General features: G+C 53.4%; 1 protein-coding gene across 20 annotated transcripts in view; it reads right to left on the bottom strand.

Moving 5' to 3' along the window:
• Window positions 1-20,389, bottom strand: part of NFASC (neurofascin) — an 80,362-nt gene that overhangs the window by 13,756 nt on the left and 46,217 nt on the right. For 6 of the 20 annotated variants that reach the window (XM_032203295.1, XM_032203294.1, XM_032203298.1 and 3 more), the window contains 13 exons: window positions 20,011-20,158; window positions 19,264-19,388; window positions 18,328-18,363; window positions 17,456-17,557; window positions 17,146-17,343; window positions 16,084-16,154; window positions 15,261-15,483; window positions 13,497-13,612; window positions 12,105-12,309; window positions 10,325-10,447; window positions 9,522-9,695; window positions 7,684-7,698; window positions 831-1,043 (listed from right to left, as the gene is read on the bottom strand). In XM_032203295.1, the coding sequence (XP_032059186.1) occupies window positions 831-1,043; window positions 7,684-7,698; window positions 9,522-9,695; window positions 10,325-10,447; window positions 12,105-12,309; window positions 13,497-13,612; window positions 15,261-15,483; window positions 16,084-16,154; window positions 17,146-17,343; window positions 17,456-17,557; window positions 18,328-18,363; window positions 19,264-19,388; window positions 20,011-20,158 (1,749 nt within the window). The remainder of the gene's footprint in view (window positions 1-830; window positions 1,044-7,683; window positions 7,699-9,521; window positions 9,696-10,324; window positions 10,448-12,104; window positions 12,310-13,496; window positions 13,613-15,260; window positions 15,484-16,083; window positions 16,155-17,145; window positions 17,344-17,455; window positions 17,558-18,327; window positions 18,364-19,263; window positions 19,389-20,010; window positions 20,159-20,389) is intronic. The other 14 variants (XM_032203301.1, XM_032203303.1, XM_032203304.1 and 11 more) reach the window with 9 other exon arrangements.

Genomic DNA, 20,389 nt, shown 5'->3' with positions numbered 1-20,389 from the left:
GTGCTGAGGCTGCAGCTTGCTCCCTTGCACCAGTTTTTAAACTGATTTTGCTAGGGCAGCGCTTGTGAGTGCGTCCTATCCAGCTACGTAACTGAACTCCTTCGATTGCGTTCCCTTTTGCTCCGAGCTGGGTTCCTTTCTGAATAACCTGCCTACCACTCCGCAGTTTATTCACTGCAGGTCCTGTTGCTGCAGTGTTTTTAAAAGCTCTGAGGGCTGCCTCTCTCTGTAGCCACCAGTAAAACACAGAGCAGGGACCAGCCTGCACCAGACCCGCTGGATCCCCTGCTCCAGCTGACCGTGTGCTTTCTCTGGCCCTGCTGAACCCCAGGAGCAGAGCTCCTGTGGCTGCCGACACCCCCCCAGGTTCCCTGGGGGCTCTGACGGGGTCGCGTTGCAGAGAGCGGCAGCGCCACGACCCAAAGGGCTCCTGTGAGCCCTGACAGGTCTCTTAGCTAACAGACGATGGGCTAAATCTGAAGTGACATCTATGGGAGTAACCGAACCCCATTTTAACGGCAAAAATAGTACTTTGGTGGGTCTTCTACATCTTTCCTGACCCTCACACTAATTCAGAAGCGTGACACCCCAGGGAGAGCTGTGTTTGCCCAGAGTCGGGCTGGGACCAGGAGGGTGGCACAGCCTCCCCACGTCTTAATCCCCGAGTCTGTGCCACCTCCGGCTTGCAAAGCCATTCCCGGAGCACGGGGCGCCTCTCACCGTGTGGGTGAGACTTCTCCTGCACCCGTTACCAATCCTGGCTCTGAGCGAGAAGCGGGGAAAGCCCCCGGAGGTTTTGTAGGGGAGAGAGGAAAAGGAAAGCTCAGTACCCAGCTCCTGCTTTGTGGTGGCTGCCGGAGCCCTCTCTGTAGTTGTTGTGGTGCTTGCGGCGGTGGTGGCGGGCAGAGTGGTGGCGGCTGTAGTGGTGGTGGTGTCGGTGGTGGTGGTGGTGGTGGTGGTTGTGGTAGTTGTGGTAGTTGGAGTGGTTGGGGTTGCCGTAGGGCTGGCGAGATCGACTGCGGTTGGAGGCAACCAGGTGGCGGCTGGCAGAGGGAAACGCAGACACTGGCTGTGGAGAAGCGGTTACGTCTCCTCGGGCTCGCCCTCGCCATTCCCAACGCCGAGCACGGCACCATGCAGACCTGGAGGTCTTTCCCCTTCCAGAACCGGGGCGAGCGGGGAGCAGGAGGGAGGTGAGCAGCACCCAGCCCCTGCTCCTGCGCCCGCCCGGCGTGCACCAGCCACCCAGCAGCTCCGCCGCCTGTGCTCTGCCTCCCAGCTCTCTGCCAGCTCCTCCTGGGGCACCGAAGGGCAGCACCAAGTGGGGTCCGTCACAGGGATGAGCAGGGTGGGCTGCCCAAACCCATCGCCCCCTTCAGCTGAGAGCTCTCCAGGCTTTCCGAAATGAGGAACCGGACCAGACTCTTAAAACACCGCCGTCCAATTTGTGGTGGAGCAGGCGAGCCCCGATTACACTAATTCAGCAGCCCCGGGACGACACCTCCAGTGTCTCTGAGCTGCCAATTTGGCCTGTGGCTTAGCTGTGTCCTTCCCTGCTGATCTCTGTGCTGATCCTGCAGCCGGGTGATGAAGCAGCCTTTACACTGCCGGGGCCTTAGCTCTTTGGTGGGTGCTGGATGCTACCGTGCCATCACCGCCCCTCGCCATTCACATTTAAATTAGGACAGAGGGATTGGCACACCCTAAGCTTTCTAGAGAAAATTTCTGCACAATTTGGTTTCTTAACAGCCCTTGTTTGCCCCCACCCACATGGGTGAGCCAAAGGGTAGAGGTGCACATTGCACACACCTCTTGGTGTGGTTGCACAGGGTCCTGAGCGCCACCAAAGGAGGGCGCAGGGCTTGGGCTGGCTGGAGGAGGCAATAAGGAGCCCGATCTGCCTTTTGGCTTTGGCTTGGCTCAGGACTGCAATCCTTGCTGTGAGCAGGAGTGCTTGGGGCTGTAGCTGGCTGTCACGAATGGGAAACAGGAGCCAGCAGCAGCACCAGCCTCGTGGCTGGGGCATTGGAAACTATTGCTGAATGCCCTCAGGTATGAAAGGGCATCGCTCTGTAAAAACTGTTTGCCCTACTGCCTGAAAAGCTGCCAGCAGAAAATGCATCTGGAGAGCTGCTTAAACTGCCGAAGGTAAATGAAATCCTGTGGTGCTCGCATTAAATTGTATTTACTTACTCTTCTGTAGATCAAGGGATTACAAAGCCCCATCAGGCAAATGAAGATGGCTATTGCAAATATCACCCAAACAAGAATAGCTCCAGGAAAGTGTTTTAAAAAGTGTCCCAGAGCAAAGCCATGCCCTGCTTTATCACCAAGCCAGTCCCAGCTCAGCTTGCACGGGAGCGAGCGTCCCTTCAAGGCTACCAACACACCAGAGACCGTTCGGAAAGGCCAGAGCTAAGGCCCCAGGGTGGCTCCCACAAAATCCGAGCCCTTCCAGCAGTCCCAGGGCAGAGGAGAGCAGCAGGCGAGGCCGTCCAGCTCCCTACCGCGCGCGGCTGCAATAAAACCACGGTTACCAGCACGTCCCCAAGGCATGGCCAGCACGACCCCGTGGCGTGCCCGGCACCTCGCCGCCACAGGGACCGACCGATGGCACCTCGCAGAGCCTCATGCAGCAGCACAGCGCCCGATGGAGCAGCAGGGGGATGGAGCAGCCGCCTCCCTCCCACCCCGGCCTCGTGCGACGGAGCCAGCCCGCGACAGACGGCAGCGACGGTGATGGGAGCCAGGCTGGGGGGGGGAGAAAATTGCACGACTTTGTCCCCCGGGGGTGCACGTGGTGTCACAAAGCCGGCCCTGACCTGGCTGAGCCGTGGCAGTGGGGGGAGGATGGGGGGGTGCTGTTGTGCATTGCTTTCGCTCACCCAGTTTTTACCAAGCCTTCGCTTTTCTGTGTCCTGAGGCTTGAGTCTGCTGATTCATGGCATTTTTTGGGAGGTTAAGTGATTAGTGGGGCTACTGTGAACGCGATCGTGCTGCAAGTCCTCTACTTGGGCTTGCAATGCCCACAACAACCCTGCACAGTGGAGACTCCTTACTAGCTAATGCAGCTCCTCTGTGAATCCTCGATTCACAGCGAAGGAGAAGACGACCCACCGAGGCACCGAGCACCTTGCTGAAGGGCAGGAGCTGCAGGAAGAGCTGCTCCAAAGCCCAGCTCCCAGCCCTGGTGCACGTCACTGTGCCATGCTGCTCCCGTGCAGCACCCCAGCAGGCTGTGGGCATTGCCTGGTGCTGCTGCAAAGGCTTTAGCAGAAGGCGAGAGCCCTTGTTAATGCACCCCTAGAAGGGCAGAGATGATCTGGGGTAAGATATCCCTCATAGAGGGGAGCATCATCCTGCCTTATGTGCAGAGCCACGCTGCCTGCAGGATGTATCCCGCTGCATGGAGCTCTCCTGGGTGCCACGGTGCCGGCAGCCCCCCTGTGGTTGCCTGATCCGGGCACCTCAATCCTGGCTGATGGTGGTGCCAGGAGGGATTTGCCCACGCTGCTCCAGCAGAGCACGAGCTCTCCTGGAAAGGCTCCCCACAAGCAGAGCAATCTCAGCTCATCAGGGTAACGCGGGCTCACCCCCAGCAAGTCCCAGTGAGATCGGCTGCGTGCGTCGGCACCGGGATAGGAAGGAGCCTGGCAGGACTAGGAACGGGTACAAGGTGGGAGCTTTGGCTCCAGAAAGCAAGAGGTCAGCGAGGGGCAGGAGGAGAGCCTGCCTGCGGGCAGCACCGGGCAGGATGAGGCCAGCCCGGGCAGCGGGGCTCCCGCTGGGCTGGGGGATTTGGTCCTCATCTGCCCCGGGAACCACAGCTGCAGCCTCATTTGTGTTTGAATACAAAATGTATGCGGAAGAAAAAGCTCAGCTGGTAGATTTGGGGGAGAGAAGATAAGGGGCATTTACCGGCCTTTGAAATCCATCCCCTAATGAGAGCCGAGTTCGGTCTGGGGGATGGCAAAGCCGGTCTCCGACAGAAGATCAGAGCTCCCCCCAGACAGCGAGGGGCAGGGGCCCCAGCGCTGCGACCAGGGCAGGGCTCATTAAGGATGCTCCTGGCTGGCAGCTCCAGACCTGCTCGAACCAAGTGCTCGGTGTTACAAGATCATCCCCAACCCGAAACCACGCGCCTCCTCCTAAAAACGCAGCTCTGACACCTCCCTGGCTGCAGCAGTTCGGAGCTGTGCAGAGCTGCTGGATTTATCTCCCTGCATTCCCCCCTTGCAGGTTCACTCGGGGACTTTGGCAGCGTTTGCCTCGTGTGCGGATGCAGGACCACGCACCCAGCCTTCACCCGAGGGCTGGGGGAAGAAAATTTCTCTGATACCTGAAGGCAGGAGGTGCTGCAGACAAGGGGCGGCCACTTTTCAAACTGCAGGGCAGAGCAGCACCCTGAAAACTGGAGCATCCAAGGAAGGAGGCTTCAAACAGCCCCAGCGTGCCCAGAAAAGCCAGAAAAAAAGCCAGCAGCAGCGATGTTCATTCTCTGGCTCCCACAACAGCTGAGCCCCCCTCTTCCTGGAACACACAAACCGCCGCTTAGCTCATAAATCGGCCCTGGCTTTGCAAGGCACAGATTGCTTTTTCTGTCTGCAAGATACATTAGCCTCTCTGGTGGAGGAGACTGAGGGGCACGGTGGGGAGGAGACGCTCTCGTAATGGGCAGGGGCTGCAGCAGTCTGGCTGTAGCAATTAATAGGCTAAGTAATGAGGGAGATGCTTGCAGCAGGAGGGCTGCTCGAGAGGCTCCTTTTTGCTGCGCCCTGGCTTCTCGGGTTGGGAACGGGCTGGTAAAAAGGAGCCCGAGCCCTGTGCAAAAACTGGGGGATGCTCAGAGTGAAGAAATCTGCGGATAAGAATCGTAAAAGCAAAAATTCGAGGCATGGGAGAGGGAGGGAGCCTGCTCCGAGACGGGCTCGAGCCCTGCTCCAAGCGGTGTGGGGTATCACCGAGCAGTCGCGTGTTTTTGCAAAATACAAAAACCAATGCACAGCCATACTGCTCGTTAATTATTTAAAGATGCTTTTAATGTGTTGTTAGGCTGCAGTAACAGCTTTCCCTTGGGTGTGTCTACAAAATAATTAGGCTTGGAGAAATTTGATTAATTTTTCATGAATTTAGATGATTAGCCAAATACATTTTTGGACTTTTTTTTTTTTTTTCCCATCTCCCTCTCACGGTTTCTAGCAACAGAAGGAGATTGTTGAAGTCTTTATCAAAAAGAAAAAAAACGGCTCCAAATCTGACAGCTATAAGAAATTTGAGACCAGAAAGAAGCGATTGAATGGCATCTAAAAGAGAGGGGTCAGCAGTTCTCCGTATCTCTGCTGCCGCCCATTTCCAAAATGAACAATTGAGCCTTTCTCCTCCGCTTCCTAGCTATGGAGCGACAAGAAGGGAACAAACAAATCAATGTTTTCAAAGTCCAAGACCAATGCTGTTTACGACCCTGACAAAAGGACATACACAAGGGTAGTTTGGGATCCCGTTTTTGTTTGTTTCATTCGTTGTGCAGACGAGAGCCCTTTGCACGGCACCTGTTCCCCAAAGCACCTCTCCCTCCATCCAGCTCTGGCTTAGGAAACGTAAAGGCTTCCTAAGGTAAAGCCTCTGCCCTTCACTTTGATTTCATCAAGTTGCTCCAGTTTCTCACATGCCTACAGAACAGCTACGACCCCACGTATGTAAGGTTTCCCCTGGAAAAAAAAAAAAAAAAAAAAAAAGGCCATTTTTCAGTGCCAACAGCCGATGGCAAATAGCGCTTTACTGCAGTTTAAGACAACTTTCACTGTGAATCTGTAAAATCTACAAAATCTAGGTCACTGAGCGGAGATGAATCTTTAGAGAAAGGTCAAACTGCATTTTGCTTGAAACCCCTACGTGTTTGGAAGAGGAGCAGCCTCCCAGGACCAACACTGCTTCAGCCGCGGAAGCAGCGCCCGCAACCTGCCCACGCTGCCTTGCCAGGACGTGCCCTAACACGATGCGACATCGGGCTCGATATCAGGATGAGGATTTGTTCTCTGTCTTGCTACAGCTTACACTGCCTCGATTCCTCCCGAAGAAGCGTATTGCAGCCAGAAGGCTCTGAATGCTGAGAGTTAGTGCTTAAAGACCTGCTGCTCCGCTTACTGCTCTCCAGCCTCCTTCCAGTGCTTGCGTGTCTTTGCTCTTTGCCATTTCTCCTAGCAGAAGGGAAAAATAGAGGAACAGCCCCTATTCTTACAGAATTTAATGAACGTGTCCTTTGAACGGCAACTCGTCCATCTAGCTTCCAGGAGCTTAAGAAATTATTCCTGAATCGATACGATGCTGGATGGATAAAGAGATCGCGCCGCACTTTCAAAGTTCAGCAATACCTGCTGAAAGCAGAAAACGACTTCAGAAGCTGATCCCGATCCACAAAGAAAATCTGGATTCTTGTGGGTGGGATAAACCCTGGCTAAGGTACGGCTGCAGCAGCAAACCAGCCCTCAGGGGTTCCCAAAGGTTTCGCTTGTTTTCGGTTTCCCGACAGCCAAAGCAGACCAATCTGTTACCCCCTAACGTTTGTAGTTTAAGGAAGAGAAACACAGTAAGGAGAAGATTGGCAGCTCTTCAGAAAGGGAAAATAAAAAGCAAAATAATGTTGAGTAGAGACGTCACGGCAACAAAATAAAAGGAGGAGAAACGCCTTAGGAGATAGGGAAGCACAACCTAGAGGTGCACAGAGCGGGTCCTGCGCTTCGGCAGCGCTCCAGCCCTGGGGCTGCAGCCAGCAAGGGCAAAGCACGACCTCTTCCAGCACCCTCGGTGCAGGGCAGAGGGTCCAAAAAGAGAGACCAAAAGCTTTTCTGCAGCACTAGGGGTGTGCTGTGGGTGGACACATCCCCTAGTGCTGCCCTTGCCCCTCGAGCACTGGGTTACAGGGCTGTAACCCCTGTGGGAACGCCGCATCGGGGGGGAAAAGTCGTGGCTGCAGCTCTTGGAAGAGGTGGGCGTCCTCTGGGCACCAAGTTATGCTAAGGCTTTGCACTGTTGACCTGGATAATTGGACGCTGGATTAATTGGGGATTCAGGTTTCCTTGAAGCAGGTGGATACCCTGCCCCCGCTGTCACGAGGAGGTTTCTGTGTGCTTCAATGCTGCTGGAGAAATGTGCGATATAGAGGGCAAAGACAGCAATAGCCTCGCATGCAGACATGCACAGCTGGGGCACAAACATTGTCCTTAACCCTTTCAATGGGCTTGGAAGCAAAAGGATTGTCCTGCGTTAGAGCCCTGGCAGCCCTAAAAGGGAGAGGTTTGGAAAGGTTTTGGGGTGTTTCACAGGGCAGCGATGCCGAGGCTTACAAAGGGAGAGGGCTGGAGCGAAAAATCCTCATTAACAGTGCAACTTGACTCTCATTTCTGCTTGCACAGCCCGTGGCAGCTGCGCTGTTTGGCCGTCATTAGGCATCTCGGAGGCTGTTAAGGCTGCTCGGAGATATTTTGATCCCTGCAGACCCAGCCCGGGAGCCTGCCGCTGGTCCCCATTTCACCTGCACTCCTTCCACGTGCCCAATTCAGGCCCCCGGTGCTTCACCTTCCCATTGAAAGGGTTAACGGAGTGCATGCTTAATTGCCAGCACGCGCGAGCGAGCGTGGAGTGAGCCTTGCCCCATGCCTGTTACCTCCTCCGCTGGTACGGTACCTGGGGTTGGCGTGGCTTCAGGGTGCAGTGCCAAGGATAGAGAGGGGAATACGAGGACAGCATAGAAGAGAAGGGAAGAGAAAACAAAGGAATATATAAAACAACCAGCACACACCAACGGGAGACTGGGGACCACTTGCACACAGTCACCAGAGATTCGAGAGAGAGAGAGGAAATAAATGCATTAGCTCCAACCCATTGCCCTCCTGCTTGCACGGGGCAGAGAGCAGGGACGAGCCCTTGGAGCTGGAGGTTAACCACACACGGGCTCAGCTGCAGAGATGCCAGCGGTGCTGATTAAGCAGAGCACTGAAGCAGGTGCTTACACCTAATCCCTGCAAGGACTGGTTTTGACACCAAATTTTGCCTTCGGTTTCCTGGTGGGACTCTAACATCAGGTCTTAGCCTGCGTTGTGTGGGTGTGAGCCCTTGGCACAGGGCAGCAGAGAGCTGGGTTTTATTCAGACTGCTCAGGTGAATGAGCCTGGCAAGCAGAAAATAACCCCTGAATGTTAATGGGTTTAATTTTCTTAATCTCCTTTTTTTTTTTTTTCAGTTCCAGATTCCCCTTTCGTGCAGCTTTGCAGCGGGTTCCTCCGTATCAAACTCATTTAGAGCTGCTAATTGTGCTTGTGCGCCTGGCATTGACACCACTCGCCTATGCTGCGTTGTACCTCAGGGCTGCACGTTTTGAGGTCAAATGCTGTATTTCTGTAACTTTGCTTGGGGATTTGACATTTCAACGTTTTTCTCGGAATCAATGCCGGCTCCTTGTCCTTCTGCTGAGCCCCAGCAGCTCCTGGGGCCGCTGCAGAGCCCGGCGGACAGAGCCCCTTACCTTGGCACGTGGACGTTGTCCTCAGCTGCTGTTTGCTGACACAAACCAGTTAAGCACTACACAGGAGCTGGTGGTCATGGCTGTTTGTCAGCAGTGCCCTAACAGGCACCGCTACCCGCATGTAAAAGCAAACCCAGTAAAAACACGTGTGGGATAACCAGAGCTGCTGTCGGCCCTGATGGCTTCAGCCCCATCCCTGTGCTCCGAGCAGTTCGTTCAGCAAAGCCCCTTTTTTTTAGCACTGATGTTCCCCCTCTCGTGTTTGCCAAGGTGCAACCTAGCTGCTGGTGTCTTTGTGCAGCCCCATCTCGGATCCCGTCACAGCAATTAGCGCTGCTGGAACCCACCTAAGACATGCCAGGAAGCATTTCATTTCCTCTGGGCCATCAGTAGGAATTACTTTTCCTACTCAGAGCCATTAGCTGGGGAGGGGGAGATGGAGGAAAGGAGACAAAAACCCCATTAAATCATAGTGCTAACTAAATCATAGGTCTTTTAGCAAATGCTGAAGAAAGGAAAGAGCCAGCTTTTGTCTCCCCGAGTTCCCTCAGGGCTCCTGAACTTTCACTTAGTTTGATGAATGCCTCACAACGGGCATTTTATCTCGTTAGGGAGCTGGGGCTCTGCTTTGGGTCAGGTCAGCTGCTGGCTGTGGGGTGATGGGGCAGCCTGGAGGATGCAGCTGCAGCACCTCCTGCCAGTGCCCCAGAAATCATCTGCCCCGTGTCCAGCTCTTACCGAGGAGCTGCAGAGGTGGTGCCTGGCTGTCCCTACTGCTCCCGCAGAGCTTTTACGGGACGAATTTGGGGTGATTTAGCAAGAGTGCACAAGGCCAGTCGTCTGCCCATCTCCGCAGCAGGTAGCAGATGCGCACCCATCGTTATCTCGCACCGCTCGCTCTGGGGACCTCCAAATTCCCTGACCTGCAGATTTTGGCTGACACGTGCACATCGCCCCCCCAGCCCCGCAGCGAGGCCAGCAGCTGGGGCTCTGCACATACCTTCGTTCAGCAGGGCTGGCGACTCCTCCACGATGGTTTCTCCGTCCCCCACCTGGGTCCGTGCGCGCAGGAAGAATCGGTAGCGCGAGATGGGGTCCGTCCTCTGCAGGGTGAACCTTGTCTGATTGGGAGAGAAGTTCTCTACCAAGGTCCTGCCCGTTTTGGATCCGTTAACTGGGGAGGAAAGGCAGGCGGTGGCGGCTTCAGCTTGGGTTCGGAGGTACGCTGTGCTACGTCACCTGGCCCCAGGGCAGGACCTGGGGGCAGCCCGGGGCCACTAGGGCTCCGAGAGCTGGATCTGGTGTTGGGTACGCCTTGTCTAGGGCAGCGGGTGGCTTACTGGCTGGCTGACCTGCTGCTGGTGACACTTGGTGGTGTGCACGGCCAAGGAAAGCCCTAGCATTAGTGCCAAGGTCTCAGACAGAAAGTTGTCCTCCCCCCAGCATCGCGCAGAGCGTGCTGCGCTCCGGGCAGCATCGCTTACGGAGCCGGGAGCTTGGTTTGAGTGAGCACAAAACACTCAGACGGTGCTTAAAGGGCTTTCTAAACCTGAGGCCAGACTGATTTCCCTCCTCCTGTGCCTGGCTTGAGAACTGCTGAGCACCCCCAGCCCTTTGGGGCCAGCTGCAAGCTGCAGATGCCCAGCACTGCTCCAGGACCCCCTCCAACACCAGCGGTGTGGTTTGGTGATGGAAGTCTCCTTACGGAGAGCTTTCTGTGTTAGGCACGGAGGTAACTCAGCAGCAAGGAAAACACTGAATGACTTAGCTGTTATCACTAAGAAGATAAGATGTGGCACGTACAGGCTTGATATCTAAGGTTGTATCCTGTGAGGACTCCATTGGGATGCTCTGGGTGATCCCACTCCAGATTGATGCTTTCCAGGTTTGGCTGTCGGATCCTTAAATACCTGGGGGAGCTGGGCACTTGGGAGGGGGATGGGACCAGGGAGGAGAGGGAAAGAAGAAAAAAAAACACAAGATAACATACCTTACAACACCCTACACATCGCAGGCTGACTGATAACACCCAAGACACTCAGAAACACACGCGCCAAAGATCAGATACCCACTGAACAAGAACCTGTGCCAGGAACCATGCACCAGCCAGGGGGCTCAGCAGCGTGTGCAGGGACCCGAGCAGCTCTGCATGCACCGCGTTTACCTCCCCTCTATTTCTCTGCTGGAATGGTACAAAAACTTCTCTTACTGCAGGGCGGCTTTGTGTTAGCAATGTCTGGGGACCTGCAACAGGGATCTGGTGGATACAGTGGTCCTTACCCCGAGGAACGTCTGCTTTTATGGCTGCTTATTTAAAGCTAGTAAAGGCAGGGAAGCATTATACCTTCTGGAATTAAAGGATTCTCCTGGTTTACCCCTAATTGCAGCGTCTAGCTGGGGAAAGAACTTGGCTTACTGATCTAAGACATCAATGATTATTTTTTAATGCAAATTTCGCAGGATATCAATCCCCTAAGCATCAGTATAGAGCCAATAAAACAGCTTAGTGGTGTAGGAAAAAGAAAATCAATAGTTTACGCATGACCAGAGTATAACCTGCTGTGATTGTTCAGTGCCACCCCATGGTGCCACACGCCTCCAGCATGCAGGAAAGGAGCTAAACCAGGATGCACCCACTCACCAAACTGCTGGGCTGGAAAAGAGTCCTTGCTTTTTAACAAGCTGAATTGTAGCTGGTCAAGGAAAGTCACCCAAAACTGGTGACAGAGCATCCAGGAAAATGTTACGGAAGAAAGAGAAAGGGCTGAGAGAGATGCTGTTCTGGTGCATCAGGAAGAGGAGGAAGAGAAAGACGACCCCGCGGTGTTTGTGTTAGGTGAGAGGATTTGCTTCCAGCCTCTCCTGTTTCCTCCCACTGCATTTCTGTACCGTGAAGTGCCAAAAACATCTGTGCTAAAGAAAGATTCAGTGGCAGGCACGGAAAGTGCAGCTCCGACAAAAAGTTATTGGCGTGTCTATAAATAGCTCCTGTGACAGCAAGAAAATTAAAATCTCAAATTCATCCTTGACACAGGCTCTTCAAACAGGAGGAGGAGGTGCTCCTGCCTTAAAAGCCCGATAGGAGCACTAGGGACGGCCTCCCAGAACAAAAGCACGGAGGTCTTGCAAAGATTTCTCCACTTTTTACCGAGCAAGAGGAACTCCTCCACCCCTATTTCGCAGAGCTGCGGGGACACTTGGAGGTGACGCAGCCATCCAAGGGCACAGTGCTGTGCCTCTGCAGGGCCTCTGCAAGCCCTTGTCTCATTCAGCCTGGTCCCAGGTGTGCTAAAAGTACCAGAAGTGGGCGACGATCAATGAAGACGGTGCCGGGAGTTGGCTCCAGGGGTAGTGGCAGAGATGTCACCTGCCCCGCGGGGACAAGTGCACAGAGCAGTGCCCTGTGACAGTGCCTCTGTCTGGCTGCTGCCGTCCACCTGCAGCTCAAACCCATCCCTGGAGCCTCTCCCCAGCAGCATCACGGCTCCACACAGCTCCTGGCCGACCCTGCAGAGCTGGGCTGGGCTGCCCAAAGCCATCCCAGCCCCTGCATGAGGTGCCGGGAGCCCTGGCGAGGACGTACCTCCTTCTGGGGTGGGGAACTCCTTAACTTCGCTGCGAGGCCCATCTCCTCTGCCGTTGGTTACAACCATCTCAAGCTTGTAGTTGCTGTAAGGAAACAGCCGGGACACTATGCCCCGGTTTCGGTCTCCAGGAAAACTCACATACTGCCGTTTTTTGGAGACCCACAGGTTCTTCAGCAAACTACTGTCTCTCCAGAAATAGGCCTTCAAGAAACATGCATGGCAAGTGAAGCTTTTCCTGTTTTAAGTTCTTTTTTTCATTAACAAAGCACAGCAAAACTTTGCCTTTTCAATGAGAAGCCTTTTAGAGTGATTAAAGAAGCTCCTCGCCCCCCGGGCAGGTACCCGAGGAGGAGGCTGAGGCACAGGGGTAGGAGCTTGGTAAGGGGTGCAAGGTGAACCCAGCAGAGCTCAAATTGCAAAGAGCTGCCCCTGGCATCCAGCTCTCAGTGCTGGGCACCCAGTGCTCCCCCTTCCTGCCCAGATTAGTGGCTGTGGGTTAGGCGAGGTGCGACACGTCCGGCCACAAAGGAAAGTCTGAACTCGGAGAGCCTCCGACGCGGAGCCCCAACTGTAAATCTTATTTCATGGAGAAATAAGATTCATTCGGAAAATCAACCAGGATAACAGAGCAGAGGCAGAAAAAAATGAAAGTGGCACCCGGAGAGCTTCCTTTACGCTCTGTGAATGATTGGATTTGAAATGTTATAACAGCCTGCGGGACACACGCCTTTGGTGGAGTCATAAACCCTGCTAGAAGGGCTCAGTCCAGACTTTTGCTTGTTTTGAACAGGGTCTATCCTTTAGCTTTTACCTTAGCAGAAAATCTCAACATTAAAAGTAAAAAAACAGGATCAGTAAATCTCAACATTAGAAGTAAAAAACCAGGATCCACGCTGCCTTTAGTTGCCAGTTAGTGCACAGGACTGGGTTTAGACTTTGCAAGGCTTGGCGTCTGTTAGAAGGTGATGTAGGGACTTTGGGGATGACACAAAATCCAGCCTGTTTGTACCTCTCCAAGGACGTTTCCCCCCAGAGCCAGCCAGTCTGCACTTCTGAGCAGCTGTAGGGCCAGGGGATGCCTCTCTGCACGGGCAGAGCCACCGAGGGCAGGTCCCTTGGTGCTCAAAGGCACCCCAAGGTCTTGGGGAGCCAAGGAAGATGTCCCCAGCCCACCCAGACCCTGCACAGAGCACCCCAAGGCTCTTCATCCCTGGTGCTGCCCCAGAGGGGGCTCAGCCCCTGCTCTGCACCCCAAAAAGGGTCAGGGTGGCCAGAGAGAAGTTTTCTGTCATCCCCACTGCAGACGGCTCCACCAACGGGGCCACCTGGGCCGGCGAGCAGGTTAGCCGTGTTAATAGTCCACACCGGAGAGATTTGCTTTTGCTCACTCTGTACTCCTTAAGCTGTCCCTGGATGGTGTCCAGGTGCACGCGGGTCCACGTCAGGGCAATGGCAGTGCTGTTTAAAACTCTTATCCTAACATCCGTAGGCGCAGCCTTGGGATCTGGGCGGTCGGGGACAAAGCAGAGCGCGGTCAGCACACGGCGCTCCCCGCTGCCAACCCGGGCGAGCGGCTGCGCACGCCGCCTCTGCCATCTGCTGGCACCCCTCATCTGCTCCAGGAGTTTCATCCCTGGGAGATGTGGCTGTTTTCTCCCTCCTTCCACGTGGTTTTGGAGGATTTCCTAAAGCAGCAGGGGCAGGCCAGCTCTGGGCTGCCCTCCTTTAGGTTGAACGGCCCCATGAGCACACATGCCCGCAGCACACCACCACTCACCTCCATCCCCACATTTTTATCTGACATTAGTTTTTTGTTTTTTTTTCTTTTAACCTCCTTTTCAGATCACCTGCCTGCATGTAGAAATCTGCTATTACTTGTGAAGCAATTCAGACATGATAGAGCTACTTCTGCTGTGTTGGTTTTTTTTCCTACATGTCCCACCCTTTGGGACATGGGCAGGAGCACACCTGTGACCTTCTGGGGTGGGAGACACAAGTTTGCTCTCCCTGGTTCACCTCTACATAAAGCACACAAGTACAGGCTCTTACAGGTCTTCCCCCAAACCTCAAGGCCATTGCACGAGGTTTCATCTGAAACCTCCCCCAAAAACACCTCGTAAAGCACAGGGACAGCCGTGCAGTCAGGTCATGGTGGAGCTTCTCCAGCAGCAAGCTCTCAGCTGGGCACCGCCAAGTTTTGGTGCTCATCCCCAAGCACTCACCCCAGGTTCCTGCCCTGTCTCCCACCTTTTCTGCCCATCCTTCCACTTGCCCCGTCTCTTCTAGGAGATGCCCAGCATGAGGATGTGCTGGGTGCTATCTCAGCACCACAAACACAGAGTTTCTTGTAAGTGCTGCACTCTTCTTGCGTCCCCTTGACTTCAAGCCTAAAGTCACAGGTGGCTTGCTGGCTTATCTGCTTTACTTCTTGGTACTCCCTGAGTCGTTTGGCCAGGTGATCCATTGATCTGTGGCACTGAGAGGAGCTCATTTATATGTCTTTAAAGATAAAGGTGTTGGCAGCAAACCACATGTTCCTGGCAGGATAAGGATCATAGGTTGGAGTGCTGGATGCTACAGGCAGAAGGGGACACCAGCAGACCAAAAAGAAAGGGAAAAAGTTAAACAAGCTGGCCACTGCTGTGCACGACCAGGTAGAGAGGTTTAAAGGAAGATGAGCTGAGCCAGTGGTGTGCTGCAAACAGGAGCCCAAGCTGTGGCTTAGCTGGGGCTGCATCAGAGGCACAAAAAGCCAGTCCAGGATGAACCAATTGAACCAACACCGTCTCAGCCAGTGGTAGCACCTCTCATCCAAGATGGACTTGGTGCTGTGCGGATGTCAGGGACAAGAAATTTAATGCAGGTCACTGGATGACAGCCAGAGTTGTTCTTAAGGAAATTTTACCACCTTCCAGACTGGAGGTATTATCTGTTTTTTACAGAAGGAGAGGCTGAGTGGTTTGGGTCCTGCAGGTAGCTGCAGACAGCCCAGAACAGACCCAAACCTCTTTCTCCCAATGCTTGGAACTGGATTTTTGTACCAAATCAAGCAGTGCCGTGAATGTAGCTGGGGCGTGGGTGCCCACCCCTGCTCTTGGATGGGCTCTTGCCCTCAGGAAGCACTTACGGGCTGCGGCTGAGAAAATACTCACAATCTTCCCCCGAGTAGCCGATGACGGTGTCAGGCTCTGGTGCTCTGCCGAAGTCGTTCTCTGCCTGCACTTTGATCTCATAGGGGACGTAGATGGGGGTGTTCCAGACCACGTGCCTCGGGGTCTTCACCGTCTCGTTGTACCAGCTCCCGCGCGGGTCCCTGCGCCTCCATCTCACGATGTACCTGAGGTTGGGCCCGTACGCCTGCGTTGCGTTCAGGGGCTTAATGGAGCAAAACAGAAAGAGAAAGTGAGGGGGGGGAAAGCAGCTGCATTTCTCTGCTATGGGGCTCCAAGAGGTTCTGCTGGTTCTTGGTTCATGCTCCAGCAGCAAGCCTCAAGGAGGGTCTGTACTTCTGCTCCCAAAAGAGTTGTACCTACTCCCAGCCCTGCAGACCCTAGGCAGAACCCCAAACCATACCCCCACGCCTTATTTCCCAGCCCATGCTCCCCCGGCAATTCCTAGCCTCCCTGCACACTTTGGCTTGTTCCTGGATGACACCTGCTGGTCGATGGAGAACAGCAGGAGCTGCTCTGTAAGCCCGGTGTGTATCAGGCTCCTGAGCATCCTCCCCAGCCTCTATCTGTGGTCCTTCATCTTTCCTTTGTCTTCCATTGTTGCAAATTATTTTTTCATCACAAGTCTTCTCGCAGGCACTAGCAATAGCCTCTCTCATAGGTGTATCTTCTGCTTTTTATTTCCTTTATGATAATCAGGGTTAGGGGATTCTGTGCGGTACATCGCATGTGCCTGAGTCCCCTGCATTTGAGGATTCAAATCCTGAGTCCCCTACCTCTGGATTGCTGTCAAAGGCAAACTCACCGTCCAGGTTATCTCCATGTTGTTTTTTTGGGTCCCTGCTCCTTGAACTCCTGTTGGGTTAATTTCAGGTCCTGATATTCACAATAGGGAGAAAAAGAAAGAAAAAAAAAAAAAAAGCAGTTTATAATGCTGAAAAATGACCATTTGTGTGGTTAAAACCCCGTTGCTGCTCAAGCCCAAACCGCTTCTGGACCAGCAGCTAATGGCCTGCTTTTTCGAGAAGTTTTAACTTCCCATTCAGGTTAATGGAACATGAGATTCTCCGCACTCCTGAAAACCAGGCCATTTATTTAGGAGCCTTTTTTTTTCCCAAAAAAATGTCGTCCTAAATCTTTAAAAGATACCCATTGTGAAGCATCCCCGGGAGCCGAGCCTGACACTTTTGAAATCAGAAGCAAGCAGAGCGATGTCACAGCCCAACACTAGGTGCCAGTAGATGTTGCAGAAGCATTTCTGCAATGGCCAAGAAATGCAGCAAAACTCCTGAGCTTCCCCTCAATTCCTCCCCTGACTTCTCCCAAGTTTTCTACAGCGCACAGGGCACTGGGCACACACTGCAGAGCCAAGTCTCGTTGTGGACTGGAGGACACTTTACTCCAGCATCAATCTGGGCCCCTGCCCAGCTCTAGCAGTGGACAGTGAATTAGCAGTTTTGGAACAAAATCTCTTCTGCTTGGGGCCACTTTACACTTGGAAGTCTAATTTTCCAAGAGACTTCTGAGCTTCCTGTGGCCAGAAAGGATGAAAGATTTTCTTTAGAAAGCTTTCTTGACAAATGGCCTGCCTTCAACAGCTTCTCCCAGAACAACCACTGCAGGAATTTTTCCGTTCAGGCTCTGCTGCTCTGCACAGCACCGCTCAGAGCCTCGGGGATGTGGTTTAAAAAAAATCACAGCCCGGCACATGACTGCATGGCGCAGCTCATTCACTGTGTGAGCCCTTCGTGTTCGAGGAGCTGGGTTCCCACCCCATGAGGGACAAGTCTGGCATTGCCCAAATCACTATAAACCATCTCCAGCACACCGGGGATGCTGGTGGCCAGCTGCTGGGAACGGTACTCACGTGCCCCGTTGGTCTGGTATCGCTCGGAGGGCACGCTGGGCAGGCTGCTGCCCACATCGTTCACGGCAATCACCCGAAACTGGTAGTTGACGTACGGGGAGAGGCTCAGGACGGCTGAGTTGACGCTGCCGGGGTACCTGGAGTGGTTGTGCCAGGTGCCAGGCTGGAAGCGATCCTCCTCGAACTGCACGATGTAGTCTGGGGGGAGGACGGAGGGCTCAGCCCGGTGGCGAGGCACCCCGGGCAGCTTGTGAGGACACCTCCCTCCGTCCACCCCTCTCCTAAGAGACAGGAGAGCCCGGCCGCTGACCTGTGATGGGGCTGTTGTTGTCATCGCCAGGAATCCAGGTCAGCCTCACGCTCCTCTCAGCCAGGTCCGTCAGCTCCAGGTCCCGCGGCCGGTCGGGGCGCTCTGCGGGCCCAGCAAGGAGATGGGTGAGGCTGGGTGGTCCCGGGAGCCCCCGGTCCTATTCCTCCTTTGGGGCAGGGAAGCCCTGGCCATGCCAGCCCAGACCCGCAGGAGGACAGGCTTCATGTCCTTCTGCTTTTATTAGGCCAGTGCATTTTTATTTATTTATTTATTTTTAATACAAACGTGCTCACGTCCTAATTGCGCCTCGCCTTGAAACCCAACCCGCATGCACTGACATCGTCTGGTGCTGCAAGCACAAAGGTGGCTTAGCAAGGGGATAGATGATCTTACAACAAGCTACATGCCACCGTTCTGAAAATAATCGCAAACAGAGTGGAAAGGACACCAAACCTAACCGAAAATACACACTTGGTTAGAAAACACCCCGGGCACAATCGTGGTGTCTTTATGCTATCACAAATCACATAATCCTACAGATCCAGCTCATGCAATAATAACAACACCTTTTCCAGGTAAAAGTCAGGGAATTCAATGTGATTTATTTTCTCTACCCTCAGGGCTCACCATTTCCAGCTAGGGGTAAGGTGATTCGTGCACTCAAGAATCGGCACTGTGTGACACGAAGGGATGCGTCCTTCCTACCCGTGCCCATCTGGATGGGACTTCAAGGACAACTTGGGCAGGACTTGGAAGCATCAGCTCCCAGCTTGGTCAACCTCTACGCCTAGATTTCTGCTGGAGTTATTGACAAGGCAAAACAAAAATCAGCTTACAAAATGAAATAAACCAAATGAATTAGTGATGATTACCTTTAGGTAAGTCTCTCAAGCGGTTAGCAGGGACTGCTGCAAGGTAAGACATTGGTTGTTAACGGGGTTAGTTTAGTCATTAAGCCTGGGTGGTGAAAGGAGCACCTGGTAAATATAAAGTCACACACACGGTCAGATTTCAGCAGGATCCAAACCTCCCTGGGGACCAGAGGAAGCAAGTCCTGCCCGAGAGACCCCCAGCACTCTGCACGCCTTTCTTCCTATTTCTAATACACTGCGAAGGGGAAACATCAGCCCGGTACAGAGTTAATTAGCTATTAGGGGATGAGGAAGGGAAATAAGCCCAGTCAATTTATTAGGGATATGGGATTTATATCACACTCCTGCCTTTGTAGGGCACGGTGGGTCTATGCCAGTATTGCTGGTGGGGTGGGGCGCTGAGATGAATGGGGACCCTGCACAAGAGTGGAGGGGGCCGAGAGCAGGAGCTGCTAAAACTGGGTGGCTTTTGGAAAAGATCTGTCATAAATGAGTGTGGAATGGGTTTCAGTTTGTTGCTCCTTATGCTGCTTCACTCACCCGCTGGGTGTCACACGGTTCTCAGCACCCTCAGACTCGGTTACGTTGGCTCCCAAATGTAGGGCTGCTCTCTCAGAGCTTCCACTACCACCTGGATATTTTTAGCTGCACATAATAAGTACTTTTTATTTTTTTTTCCCTCTCTCAAATGCAAGTTCCCTTCTGCTCAAATCCGGTGGCATTGTCTGAGTGAGTCTGAGGTCAGGTTGCGTGTCCTTGCTGAGTCCTGCAGCAACGCAACAACTGCTCTGCCAGCAGCTCCCTGAGCACCACCCCTGCGTTAGAGGCGAGCTCTGCGCCCACTGATCCCCCTTTCAGCCCGACCTTGAAGTCAATCTATTGCAGGGCAAGCACAGCACCTAGCTGTGTGTCAGCACACTGCCACAACGGCTTTACCTAGGACAGTGAGGTAGGCTTTAGCTGAATCCTTGTCCAGCTCCGTGCTGGCTACGCAGGTATAATCGCCTTGGTCCTTTTCCGCCACGCCATATATTGTCAGACCGTCGTCTTCTTTCTTCATCCTTAAAGGGTAGAAAGCAATAATACAACAGTTCCTAAGAGCTTTAGGCAGCAGGATTGAAGCCTAACTGTTCTCTGATAAACCACACAAAACAGCCCAAAGAGAACGGGAGCACTTCACCAATCTCAAGATTTTATCAGCTAAGGACGCATTGAGTTATTCTTGGAAACCTCATTTCCGAAGGAATCAGTGAATCTGCTCTGGGTGTACATCTGGGAGAATCACACCCTTAGGAAGCCTGTGTCCTGGGATCAGATCTCATTCCACGAGAAGCAGATCAGACTATGGAAAGGAAATTACAACTGTACCTCTCACAGCTGATAAACATTCATTTTGGAGTAGCTCGTTATTAACCCATGCATTTTATCAAGGTGTCCTAAAATATCTGTAAATAAAACCTCAGCTCAATGCCTTGTTTTACTGGCAAGTCAATTTTAACTGCTAGGCAGCCTCTGTTGGAAGGAGCTAAGAACATTGAAAGCACCAAGAGCAGCAGATGTTGCCTAGGTGGGAACTCAACATTTCTCCTTATTATCCCCAGTGACTTCTGAAGCAGTTTGCAGCGGGGGGAGTAAAAATCCCAGCGATTTTGGAGAGCCAACACAGGAATGGTAAACATGAACCTGTTTCCAATGTAGAGGGGCGCATCGTCTTTCAGCCAGGTGACCGTGAGCTTCAACGTGGGGTCGTGCTTGACACGGCAGTGGAGGCGAGGCATGGAGCCCCTCTTCACCACCTGGTCCTCGGGGCCTCGCACAATCCTGGTGGGGTCTGCAAAAAGTCACAGAGGGGCTGTCAGGGGCTGAGCTGCGGGGTCTCAGCTCAGGAGCTCGGTCAAAGCTTAACTGTGGTGTCCCCTGGAAAGGACAAGCGTGCACGTCAGCTTCCTAAACCATCTCTGCTACAAATGCTTGGAAATAAACTCATTTAACAAACCATTAATTCATGCCGACCCTTTAACAAATACCCACTTTTCTGACTCAGCAAACAGCTTTGCTGAAC

The sequence above is a fragment of the Aythya fuligula genome, chromosome 25 (genome assembly GCF_009819795.1).
Source record: "Aythya fuligula isolate bAytFul2 chromosome 25, bAytFul2.pri, whole genome shotgun sequence".
Classification (NCBI taxonomy): Eukaryota; Metazoa; Chordata; class Aves; order Anseriformes; family Anatidae; genus Aythya; species Aythya fuligula.
The sequence above is the reverse complement of the archived record's forward strand: the minus strand, read 5'-3'. Positions and strand labels throughout refer to the sequence as shown.